At 43.2% G+C, this 12,994-nt stretch overlaps 1 protein-coding gene across 2 annotated transcripts in view; it reads left to right on the top strand.

The window, feature by feature from the left end:
- The first annotated feature begins 2,158 nt into the window (after positions 1–2,158).
- The window catches only part of LOC106583956 (glutathione hydrolase-like YwrD proenzyme), a 30,280-nt gene continuing 19,444 nt past the window's right edge, over positions 2,159–12,994 (top strand). The window contains exons 1-7 of one of the 2 annotated variants that reach the window (XM_014168669.2): positions 2,159–2,552; positions 3,486–3,602; positions 3,806–3,959; positions 4,835–4,988; positions 9,476–9,682; positions 10,524–10,676; positions 10,824–10,911. In XM_014168669.2, the coding sequence (XP_014024144.2) occupies positions 3,503–3,602; positions 3,806–3,959; positions 4,835–4,988; positions 9,476–9,682; positions 10,524–10,676; positions 10,824–10,911 (856 nt within the window). In that variant the 5' untranslated portion in view covers positions 2,159–2,552; positions 3,486–3,502. Of the gene's footprint in view, positions 2,553–3,223; positions 3,603–3,805; positions 3,960–4,834; positions 4,989–9,475; positions 9,683–10,523; positions 10,677–10,823; positions 10,912–12,994 lie in introns of those variants that run through there. The other variant, XM_045706252.1, reaches the window with a different exon arrangement.

Genomic DNA, 12,994 nt, shown 5'->3' on the forward strand with positions numbered 1-12,994 from the left:
CCCCCCCCCTCCTCCCTCTCTGCGGATGACTTCGTCAACCATTTTGAAAAGAAGGTTGACGATATCCGATCCTCGTTTGCTAAGTCAAACGACACCGCTGGTCCTGCTCACACTGCCCTACCCTGTGCTTTGACCTCTTTCTCCCCTCTCTCTCCAGATGAAATCTCGCGTCTTGTGACGGCCGGCCGCCCAACAACCTGCCCACTTGACCCTATCCCCTCCTCTCTTCTCCAGACCATTTCCGGAGACCTTCTCCCCTTCCTCACCTCGCTCATCAACTCATCCTTGACCGCTGGCTACGTCCCTTCCGTCTTCAAGAGAGCGAGAGTTGCACCCCCTTCTGAAAAAACCTACACTCGATCCCTCCGATGTCAACAACTACAGACCTGTATCCCTTCTTTCTTTTCTCTCCAAAACTCTTGAACGTGCCGTCCTTGGCCAGCTCTCCTGCTATCTCTCTCAGAATGACCTTCTTGATCCTAATCAGTCAGGTTTCAAGACTGGGCATTCAACTGAGACTGCTCTTCTCTGTGTCACGGAGGCTCTCCGCACTGCTAAAGCTAACTCTCTCTCCTCTGCTCTCATACTTCTAGACCTATCTGCTGCCTTTGATACTGTGAACCATCAGATCCTCCTCTCCACCCTCTCCGAGTTGGGCATCTCCGGCGCGGCCCACGCTTGGATTGCGTCCTACCTGACAGGTCGCTCCTACCAGGTGGCGTGGCGAGAATCTGTCTCCGCACCATGCACTCTCACCACTGGTGTCCCCCAGGGCTCTGTTCTAGGCCCTCTCCTATTCTCGCTATACACCAAGTCACTTGGCTCTGTCATATCCTCACATGGTCTCTCCTATCATTGCTATGCAGACGACACACAATTAATCTTCTCCTTTCCCCCTTCTGATAACCAGGCGGCGAATCGCATCTCTGCATGTCTGTCAGACATATCAGTGTGGATGACGGATCACCAGCTCAAGCTGAACCTCGGCAAGACGGAGCTGCTCTTCCTCCCGGGGAAGGACTGCCCGTTCCATGATCTCGCCATCACGGTTGACAACTCCCTTGTGTCCTCCTCCCAGAGTGCTAAGAACCTTGGCGTGATCCTGGACAACACCCTGTCGTTCTCCACTAACATCAAGGCGGTGACCCGATCCTGTAGGTTCATGCTCTACAACATTCGCAGAGTACGACCCTGCCTCACACAGGAAGCGGCGCAGGTCCTAATCCAGGCACTTGTCATCTCCCGTCTGGATTACTGCAACTCGCTGTTGGCTGGGCTCCCTGCCTGTGCCATTAAACCCCTACAACTCATCCAGAACGCCGCAGCCCGTCTGGTGTTCAACCTTCCCAAGTTCTCTCACGTCACCCCGCTCCTCCGCTCTCTCCACTGGCTTCCAGTTGAAGCTCGCATCCGCTACAAGACCATGGTGATTGCCTACGGAGCTGTGAAGGGAACGGCACCTCCATACCTTCAGGCTCTGATCAGGCCCTACACCCAAACAAGGGCACTGCGTTCATCCACCACTGGCCTGCTGGCCCCCCTACCTCTGAGGAAGCACAGTTCCCGCTCAGCCCAGTCAAAACTGTTCGCTGCTCTGGCACCCCAATGGTGGAACAAGCTCCCTCACGACACCAGGACAGCGGAGTCAATCACCACCTTCCGGAGACACCTGAAACCCCACCTCTTTAAGGAATACCTAGGATAGGATAAAGTAATCCTTCTAACCCCCCCCTTAAAATATTTACATGCACTATTGTAAAGTGGTTGTTCCACTGGATATCATAAGGTGAATGCACCATTTTGTAAGTCGCTCTGGATAAGAGCGTCTGCTAAATGACTTAAATGTAATGTAAATGTAATGTAATGTCTATTTGCATATAGGCCTACTGCAGCTCTGATTGGTTATGCCTCACTGGTCTGTGTAGAGTACAGGCCAGTCTTACTCTGATGCATTCTGCCTACAACAAAACGTCTTGCATAGTTAGTTTTGCGTACTAAAAGGCCCTGCATGGTCAATCTGGTATTGCGCTTGGCTGAGCAGAGCAGAGCTGTTGTGCAGGAAGTTGTCAAGGAAGTGAGTTAGTGTTTATACTGGACCTCCGGCAACCACTTACCGTCAACCAATCATGTCAATGAGGAGCTATATGGAGCCCTCTGCATTGTTACAAAATTTTGGTAGGCATGGCAATGCTGTATAGAGCTCAATTTGGCCTCTGCATGCCTCTGGAGGCTCTGCAATTGCTTCACACCATCCATATGGCCCCTCCGAACACATATTCAGATCAAGCATACATTGTCTTTAAGCCTTGCATAGTTCCTTTTATTTCCATATGTTGAAAGTGGCTAATTTTGCTTTGATTCGATCAAAATTCCTACAGTAAAGGGAAAGGTTGATAGTGTTAACTAATAAGGTGGAAAACTGTAGAAAGTTGAGTGAAGTTCGATCTAGTGCTTCTCTGCACAGGCCGATATTTTTCTGCACAGCAGTCCTGGGGGTGCTGTGCGCCAGCACGTGCACACAGTTTGGAACATTGGTCATAAACAGTATGTTGGTGAGTAGACATTCATTTTGATCTTCTTTGCTTTGTTGATAAACTAACATTAATCTTGTGTTGTGTAGGCTAAATTTACTACAACGTACTGCCACTTGACATCACATAATGAAAAGACAAACGTAATTTTAATGCAATGCATTGCTCATTGATGTGGTATGTCATCTATCCACCATTCCTGGATCAATCGACCCCCGATTGATCGAGCAGAAAGCAAAGTGACACAAAATTGTGTGTAAAAATATCAGATTATTCATTTGACATTTAGATTAGAATAATTGTCGAGTGACGGTATGCCACAGGGAAACGTTATTGAGCAAGTTATTTTTTGCCGTCCAAATACAGCGCCTCTCAACAGAAATGACTGAATTTTGCACAGTGCGTTTCATGTGAGGAAACTTAGGGAAAAGAAATGTGGCGTGATAAAAGAGCGGTAGCCTAGGCTATGGACGCACATGCACGCAGTTTAGAGGGAACATTGGTCATATACAGTATGTTGGTGACTAGTCATTCACTTTGGTCTTCTTTGTTTTGTTGATAAACTAACATTACTATTGTGTTGTGTAGGCATCGTCTACTACAATGTACTGCTACTTGACATCACACAATGAAAATAAAAACGTAATTTTAATGCAATGCATTGCTCATGGATGTGATCTGTAATCCATCCACCATACCTGGATCTATCGACCCCCGATTAATCGATCAGGAAGCAAAGTGACACAACATAGCAAAATAGTGTTGAATAATATCAGAATATTCATATGACATTTAGATTATAATACTTGTCGAGTGAATGTCCCAGGGAAACGTTATTGAGCAAGTTATTTTCGCCGTCCAAATAGAGTGCCTCTTAACAGAAATGACTGAACTGTGCACAGTGCGTTTCATGTGAGGAAATATTGAAGGAAATAGTTTTTTTGTGTGATAAAGGAGAAGTAGCCAAGGCTATGCAGCCCGATCTCCCCTTCACCTCGCGCCGGTCAGCTGTTGTTTGTTTACATGGCTGTGTGGCATCAAGTCAACCCTTGGCATCAAACATTGGTCTGGGTGAGTGGCTCTGGTCCAATGCTTTAGTGCGCCTTTGATGAAGGCCTATGTGAAAAATAGTATCTTAATTTGCACGTTGTTTCATGTTTGTAGGCTATATCACTTTTCATCACTTTATACTTTAAATGACTCTCCAATTCGAGACCAGACCCTGGCTGGACCTGACATATTCAGATACCATCTTGACTTTCTCCATCTCACAGACATCTTGAAGAGAGGAGGGAATGCTGCTGATGCTGCTGTGGCTGTGGCTGCCGCCCTGGCCGTGACAGAACCCTGCAGCAGTGGGATCGGTGGGGACAGCTTCTGTCTGTTCTACGACACAAGTACAGGCCAGGTGCGCGGCCTGAACGGCAGGTGAGAGAACTGCGCTGCCAAGACCCAGTAGGTCATGTTTTGTCATATTTCATTGTGTCGTTTTTAACCACACACTTTACAGCCAGATAAAAACATGTGGTAGGCTAAGAGTCAGCATTTTCATCAAAGGGTTATTGTATCATGAATGGTTAGGCTGGTAATATGATCTAATATATTTTCTATGTTTTTGTTGGAAAATAGCCAGTGATCTGTATCGTACAGTGAGACTCATGTTCACAATGGCAGTTTCATGAAATCAGTTTTATGAATACTATGCAGCATAAATGGAGACCGATTCTGACCTTTAAAAGCCGTAGATAAATTCCTTTGAATGTTTTATGTGTTAGGACTAACCTTCCTTGATTTACACCCCCTGTTGGTTTTGTAAACATACATCAAAAATACTCCAACAATCAGTTACTCAGTGAATAATGCCTTTCCCTCTGTTTCTTTATGAGTGTGTTATTACCAAGTAATGTGTCTTCAGTGGTAGTGTGTTTGTGTGGGCGGTTCCAGTTGACTCTGGAATAACCAGTGTTATTCATCTTGGCATTGTGTTTTTTCGAGCCACTATTGTGTTAGACTTTCTATTTAACCGTAGTGTGTTGCACTGACTGAATATACTGGACTGGTTTCTTACTGACTGGGTGGCAGCCTTGAACTTATTTTACCATCCAGTTCTGGATCAGTGACCTTGAGCTAATCACTGGCCCATTTGGGTGTGTTGGTAGCCAGTGTGGCTTGCCTGCCTTAGGAATTTTAGGTCTCAGTCATACAAAATTATTTGTGTGTTACTTACTAGACCAACACATTTTGCTTCTGTTGATCCCTGTTTGACTGTGTGCGTGTGTTTGTGTGTGTGTGTCTTGTTCCAGTGGCCGGGCTCCCAGAGCACAGACAGTGGATCTCCTGGAGAGGTATGGCTACAGTGAGTCTAACCCTATTCCATCCTTCCACGCCCTGAACGCCACCGTGCCGGGGGCCGCGGCCTGCTGGTGTGACACTGTCCGCCTGTTTGGCAGTCAGAAGGTAAAGTATGATGTACGGTTATTTTATTATAGCTCCAGATGGACAATAATGTTTTATTCTTTAGTATTTTATAGAATTTCTACTCTACTCTATTCTATTTCTATTCTATTCTGTTTCTAATGCAGTGAGATCCCTCATGTTGTGAAGCAGTGCATTCATAGTGTACACCCCTCTTAAAAAAGACATTAGATCTAAAACATCAACAAACGGCTCCTTTCTATCCGCTTGTTTTTTTGTAGCTTATCCATGGCAACAACTGAACGAATCTGCACTCTGAGTGCGTCCATCCTTCATTAAGCATTAAAAACATGCCCCCCAGTCCCACACACTGTCTGTCCTCTTGTTATTTTTAGATCTAATTTGTTCGTTCTTGACCTGTATTTGGCCTGGGTCCAGCGGTTCCTCCCTAGCAGGCAGTTCTACTATGTTTCCATGGCTTCCTCAGAGGATCTGTTGCTTTGTTGATCTGTATAGTACAGTGTGTTATATTGAGACTTCCTACTCATACTTCATACTTTCTCTTCATGGCAACCTGCTGCTGGCTGTTAGGGCAGCTGTATTTATACCTGTAGTTAGAAACAGAATGATATGTAAACATTGATAAACAAATTCGCCTCAATTCGTCTGGGCATGGATTCTACAAGGTGTCAAAAGCGTTCCACTGGGATGCTGGCCCATGTGGACTCCAATGCTTTTCACAGTTGTGTCAAGTTGGCTGGATGTCTTTTGGGTGGTGGAACCTTCTTGACATAAACCAGTGTGCCAGGCACCTACTACCATATCCGTTCAAAGGGCACTTTAATATTTTGTCTTGCCTATTCACCATCTTGAATGATACACATACACAATCCATGTCTCAATTGTCTCAAAGCTTAAAAATCCTTCTTTAACCTGTCTCCTCCCCTTCATCTACACTGATTGAAGTGGATTTTATAAGTGACATCCATAAGGGATCATAGCTTTCACCTTCATTCACCTGGTCAGTCTATGTCATGGAATGAGCAGGTGTCTTTAATGTTTTGTACACTTAGGGTGGGTTGCACCAACATGGATTAACTCTTAAACTGGGTTAAATAAAGGTTTATCTATTAATCTTGGGGCACCAAATTTTAAACCTAGTTTTAAATTAATCCTAGATAAATTAAATCCTTCTTCTAATCCAAGTTTAGTTTTCACTTTAATTTTAAGCCTGTTGCTCAATTAATACAAAAAAATACAGTGCCTTGCGAAAGTATTCGGCCCCCTTGAACTTTTCGACCTTTTGCCATAATTTCAGGCTTCAAACATAAAGATATAAAACTGTAATTTTTTGTGAAGAATCAACAACAAGTGGGACACAATCATGAAGTGGAACGAAATTTATTGGATATTTAAAACTTTTTTAACAAATAAAAAACTGAAAAATTGGGCGTGCAAAATTATTCAGCCCCTTTACTTTCAGTGCAGCAAACTCTCTCCAGAAGTTCAGTGAGGATCTCTGAATGATCCAATGTTGACCTAAATGACTAATGGTGATAAATAGAATCCACCTGTGTGTAATCAAGTCTCCGTATAAATGCACCTGCTCTGTGATAGTCTCAGAGGTCCCTTTAAAGCGCAGAGAACATGGAACACACCAGGCAGGTCCGAGATACTGTTGTGGAGAAGTTTAAAGCCGGATTTGGATACAAAAAGATTTCCTAAGCTTTAAACATCCCAAGGAGCACTGTGCAAGCGATAATATTGAAATGGAAGGAGTATCAGACCACTGCAAATCTACGAAGACCCGGCCGTCCCTCTAAACTTTCAGCTCATACAAGGAGAAGACTGATCAGAGATGCAGCCAAGAGGCCCATGATCACTCTGGATGAACTGCAGAGATCTACAGCTGAGGTGGGAGACTCTGTCCATAGGACAACAATCAGTCGTATACTGCACAAATCTGGCCTTTATGGAAGAGTGGCAAGAAGAAAGCCATTTCTTAAAGATATCCATAAAAAGTGTTGTTTAAAGTTTGCCACTAGCCACCTGGGAGACACACCAAACATGTGGAAGAAGGTGCTCTGGTCAGATGAAACCAAAATCGAACTTTTTGGCAACAATGCAAAACGTTATGTTTGGCGTAAAAGCAACACAGCTCATCACCCTGAACACACCATCCCCACTGTCAAACATGGTGGTGGCAGCATCATGGTTTGGGCCTGCTTTTCTTCAGCAGGGGCAGGGAAGATGGTTAAAATTGATGGGAAGATGGATGGAGCCAAATACAGGACCATTCTCTAAGAAATCCTGATGGAGTCTGCAAAAGACCTGAGACTGGGACGGAGATTTGTCTTCCAACAAGACAATGATCCAAAACATAAAGCAAAATCTACAATGGAATGGTTCACAAATAAACATATCCAGGTGTTAGAATGGCCAAGTCAAAGTCCAGACCTGAATCCAATCGAGAATCTGTGGAAAGAACTGAAAACTGCTGTTCACAAACGCTCTCCATCCAACCTCACTGAGCTCGAGCTGTTTTGCAAGGAGGAATGGGCAAAAATGTCAGTCTCTCGATGTGCAAAACTGATAGAGACATACCCCAAGCAACTTACAGCTGTAATCGCAGCAAAAGGTGGCGCTACATAATGGGGCTGAATAATTTTGCACGGCCAATTTTTCAGTTTTTTATTTGTTAAAAAAGTTTGAAATATCCAATAAATTTCGTTCCACTTCATAATTGTGTCCCACTTGTTGTTGATTCTTCACAAAAAATTACAGTTTTATATCTTTATGTTTGAAGCCTGAAATGTGGCAAAAGGTCAAAAAGTTCAAGGGGGCCGAATACTTTCGCAAGGCACTGTATATACATTTAGATTGGAGATTAATTCTAAACTGCCACTTGAGGTGGTTTACCTGAGAAAATGGCATCATATCTACAGTGGAGACCAAAACGAGTTCCTCAGAGAATAGTTAGACAGGCTGAATTCTGTTGCGTTTTATGATAATTAACTAATCTTTAGCAGGCTAGTTACATGCCCATTTTGTACAACAATTGAATTGGGGCTTATGATATGTCCAGGCTTGGTACGAATGATGATGTTATACAACGTGCTGTAACGGGCCTGATAACGGTAACATTGTAGTGAAGTAGCATTAATGTTAGTTTTAACGTGCATTATAGGCATTGATATTACAGTTGAAGTCGGAAGGTTACATACACTTAGGTTGGAGTCATTAAAACTCGTTTTTCAACCACTCCACACATTTCTTGTTAACAAACTATACCACAAACAAATTTCTTGTTAACAAATAGATGGCATCATGAGGTAGGAAAATGATGTGTATATATTGAAGCAACATCTCAAGACATCAGTCAGGAAGTTAAAGCTTGGTCGCAAATGGGTCTTCCAAATGGACAATGACCCCAAGTATACTTCCAAAGTTGTGGCAAAATGGCTTAAGGACAACAAAGTCAAGGTATTGGAGTGACCATCAGAAAGCCCCGACCTCAATCCTATAGAAAATTTGTGGGCAGAACTGAAAAAGCGTGTGCGAGCAAGGAGGCCTACAAACCTACAACTTAGTGTATGTAAACTTCTGACCCACTGGAATTGTGATACAGTGAATTATAAGTGAAAGAATTGTTGTAAAAATTACTTGTGTCATGAACAAAGTAGATGTCCTAACCAATTTGCCAAAACTATAGTTTGTTAACAAGAAATTTGTGGAGTGGTTGAAAAACGAGTTTTAATGACTCCAACCTAAGTGTATGTAAACTTCCGACTTCAACTGTATGCTTCCATTAATTTCTTCAACTGGTACCAGCAGACCTTCAGACGAGTCTTGTGAGGCCTGTGGGCGTCCTAGAGGAAAAACAACCGACATGTACGTGTTTGTGAGAGTCTCACAGAGGGGTCATAGAGTGTAGCCTAAACTGTTCAGATGCTACAGAAAGAAGTTGGCAGATCGGCTGTACTGAATTCAGATGAGTTCCAAGACGCTGGTGGGGATCGTAGAGTAAAACGGAGAACACCATCGTGTTTGTGAAAGTCTCATCTTTCCATAGATGGGTCATAATAGTTTGTAGGCCAAACCGGACGCTACAGACGAGTTTGTGAGAAGACCGATTTTTGGGATGTCTCATGGTCTGACAAACACCCCTCTAGCTCTGTCACCTTTCACAGCAGATGTGGAAGTGTTACATAGGCGGATGCGGTGGATTGAGACTGCAAAAAAACTGATTTATCTATCTTAAACTGACATATTTTTATGGTGATGTTTTTATTATGCTAATTACATTCCCGTGGGGCGTGAACATCGACCTTAGGGTTTTTTAAACCTAACCCTAGCCTCAACCACATTGCTAACCTTTATGCCTAACCCTAATGTTAAATTACGACCAAAAAGCTAAAAAAATTATCATGAATTTCTTTGATATAGACCATTTATACTTTGTGGCTGTGGTAACTAGTGGAAACCCTAACTCCTTAACTGTGTGTTTCCTGTTCCTGTGTGTCTACAAGCTCTCTCTCCAGGATGTCCTGAGGCCCGCCTCCGACCTCGCCCTTTGTGGGTTCCCCGTTGCCCAGGTGACCGCGCACCACTGGGCCAAGTGGGTCCGTACCATGAGGGCTGCTGGGAGGGAGTTGGGAAGAGACTTCCTGATTAAGAACGATGCGCCCAAACATGGACAGGTGTTCTCCAACCCTCATCTGGCCCAAACTTTCCAGGTAACCCTGTCCTTGACTGAGAGGAGAATCAGTGATGCTCAACATTACTCAGAGAGGAGTGTCTGTGTGTGCATTTCTCACTACCGGGGTAGGCTCAACTCTACTGTGTATAGTATCGATCTCTGATGTCATGCCTGACAGGTTTGTTCCTTTCACCCGTGAGTCCCTGAGTCACTAGTCTGGTTTTACTTGAGTAAGAGGGTGGACTCCGCCCCAAAATCTGTATACGCAAAAATAAGCGTTAAGCAGACCATGTGAGGAATTTTGTATGGCAGGCAATGAAAGCGTGTCGTGGCTTATTTGATCTAATAAAAGTTTCATAATGCTTAGGACTTAAGTTGTTACGAATGTACTGATATAAGTGACATTCCGGCAACTTTGAGAAAAACGCTAAAACGATTTTATATCAGAGTCGTGCCTGTTGTTCACAGGCGTATCTGCCCTCTCATTGGCTAGAATGTTCCCAACAGATCTCGCCTTCTCCCGCCTGCCTATCGCCTTTGCGGACATGTATTTCTATTGTTAGAGCACCCAGTCAACCATCTTTTCTCTATAGTACATCTTCTTTGATAAAACCAGTAGCTAGTCTACTCATGATGATGTATTGCTTGTTTGTTTTTTGCTTTTGAAGCACTTGAAATGTATTTCTGTTATGAAAAGCGCTATAGACGTTTAATACATTATTATTAGTATTTATTACTGATTGATTGATTGATTGATCGACCGACCGACCGACCGACGGACGACCGACGGACGACCGACCGACCGACGGACGGACGACCGACCGACCGACCGACCGACCGACTGACCGACCGACTGACTGATTGTCATCTCCGATCAGGAGCTGGGCCAGCATGGTAAAGTAGGGTTCTATGAAGGCAGAGTGGCGAAGTTGATTGTTGATGTCATCATTCGGAACGGAGGAGTGATGAGTCTGGATGATCTACGTAACCATGACAGCGAGGAGATCAAACCCATCCACACTGACTACAGGGTAGGTTCAAGGACACACAACACACCACATCACAGTGACACAATGTTCATGTTGCTATCAATCACTTACTGTGGTCTCTCTCTTGCTTTCTCTCTCTCTCTCTGTGTCTCTCTTTCTTTTCTCTTTCTCTCCCTCTGTCTCTCTTAGGGTGTGAGGCTATGGGAAGTCCCTCCTAATGGTCAAGGCATGGCAGCACTCATGGCCCTCAATATACTGGAGAACTTCCCCATTAAAGGTAGCTACATCTTAACCTCAGCTCTGTCTCCCCAACGAAGGACAACCCCAGCCCCCAGTATTAATTGTGGGGAAGAGCATAGATATATAAACTCCACTGAGACAGTGAGTACATTTACATGAACACTAATAATTCGAAATTAACCCCTGTGCGGCCTCCGTCCCGCACAGGGGTTAATATTAATAATTTAAAATATATATATATATTCTAATTATATCGTTTTATAGATACACCTCTCCTGAATCGAACCACGTTGTCCGATTTCAAAAAGGCTTTACAGCAAAAGAAAAACATTAGATTATGTTAGAGGAGTATATCGTAAAAGTAGCCACATAGCCATTTTCCGACCAACCACATGCATCACAAATAACCAAAAAACAGCTAAATGCAGCACTAACCTTTGACAATCTTCATCAGATGACACACCTAGGACATCATGTTACACAATACATGCATTCTTTTGTTCGATAAAGTTCATATTTATATATAAAAACAGCATTTTACATCGGTGCGTAACGTTGACTAAGTATTTTCCCTCAAATGCATCCGATGAAACAGAGCTACAATTTACTAAATTACTATTCGAAAACATTTTTAAAATGTAATATTGTCATTCTAAGATTTATAGATGAATATCTCTTGAAAGCACCTGTAATGCCAGATTTAAAATTAACTTTACTGGGTAATCATACTTTGAGATGAAAGGGGATGCGATACTCTGAAAAATAGGCTAACGTTACAGGTCAGCGCCATCTTGGAACAATCGCATATCACATCTAGTCTTGTATACTATTGTCAATAATCCCTTACCTTTGGTTGTCTTCATCAGAAAGCACTTCCAGGAATCCCAGGTCCACAACAAATGTATTTTCGTTCGAAAAAAATACTCCTTTATGTTCCAAGAGCTTGTTCTTGTTAGCGCGTCTGAAGGCTGCTCCAAAACTTCCGTCGGCCACGGGACAGCCATTTCGAGAAAATGCATTTTTTTCCCATTTAGGTTCGTTCAAACATGTCAAACGTTGTATAACATAAATCTTCAGGGCGTTTTTCAACAAGAGAGCCAATAAGATTCGAGGGGGACGATTGCATTGTGTTTCAAAACGTTTCGAAAGGGGAGGGTAACCAGGGGCATCGGCGTCATAATGGTGATGGCCCTCTCCGTGTGACCACTTTCCACAGCGTCTCATTCATTCAGTTTTAACAGTAGGAGACTCAAACCACTTTGTAAAGACTGGGGACATCTAGTGGAAGCAATAGGAAGTGCTCAATGAACCATAGCTCACGGTGTGATTAATAGGCAACGTGATGAAGTTGAGTTCGCAATTCAGAATTCCACTTCCTGTTTCGATCTGTCTCGGGGTTTTGACTGCCATATGAGTTCTGTTATACTCACAGACACCATTCAAACAGTTTTAGAAACTTTAGGGTGTTTTCTATCCACAAGTATTAATTATATGCATATCCTAGCTTCTGAGTTTGAGTAGGAAGCCGTTTAAAATGGGCATGATTTTTTTTCAAAAATCGCTTTAGCGCCCCCTATCCTAGGGGAACGCCTTAAACAGATTATGGTAGCAGGCAGAGTATGGCATTAGTCATATAAACACCTTACTCTGCTTATCTTAATTTAAGTAAGCATATGCCAATTAAAACCCCTGGTTTTCTGAGCAGTCTTTCGAATTATTAGGACATGTAAACACCTTATTCGGCGTTCCATCGGGGTGTATTTGATCTGCGCATGTGCTAGCACCAGCCGTGCGAGCCGCTCTCTTTAGCACGAGTGAAGTGAGTTCAGAACAACTGAAAGTATGCATCTTAGAAGTAGTTTATGTCCGAATAAAATAGGCTTCCCAAAATTACATAGTAGAAAGTTTATTTGGATTGGCAATTTTCTGCATTTATCAAAGTCCTATCATGTCACCTGATTTCAGATGTGTCCATGTAAACAGGATTATTAGGGAAATCATTATTCTTGCAAAGCATGCAAACGTTTTAATCAAACTATTATATTAATCTGACTATTAATCTGACTAACAACTCAATCGGAGTTCCAGCTGTGTATTTGATTTGCGCATGTAACTGTACT

This window comes from Salmo salar, chromosome ssa23, assembly GCF_905237065.1.
Source record: "Salmo salar chromosome ssa23, Ssal_v3.1, whole genome shotgun sequence".
Classification (NCBI taxonomy): domain Eukaryota; kingdom Metazoa; phylum Chordata; class Actinopteri; order Salmoniformes; family Salmonidae; genus Salmo; species Salmo salar.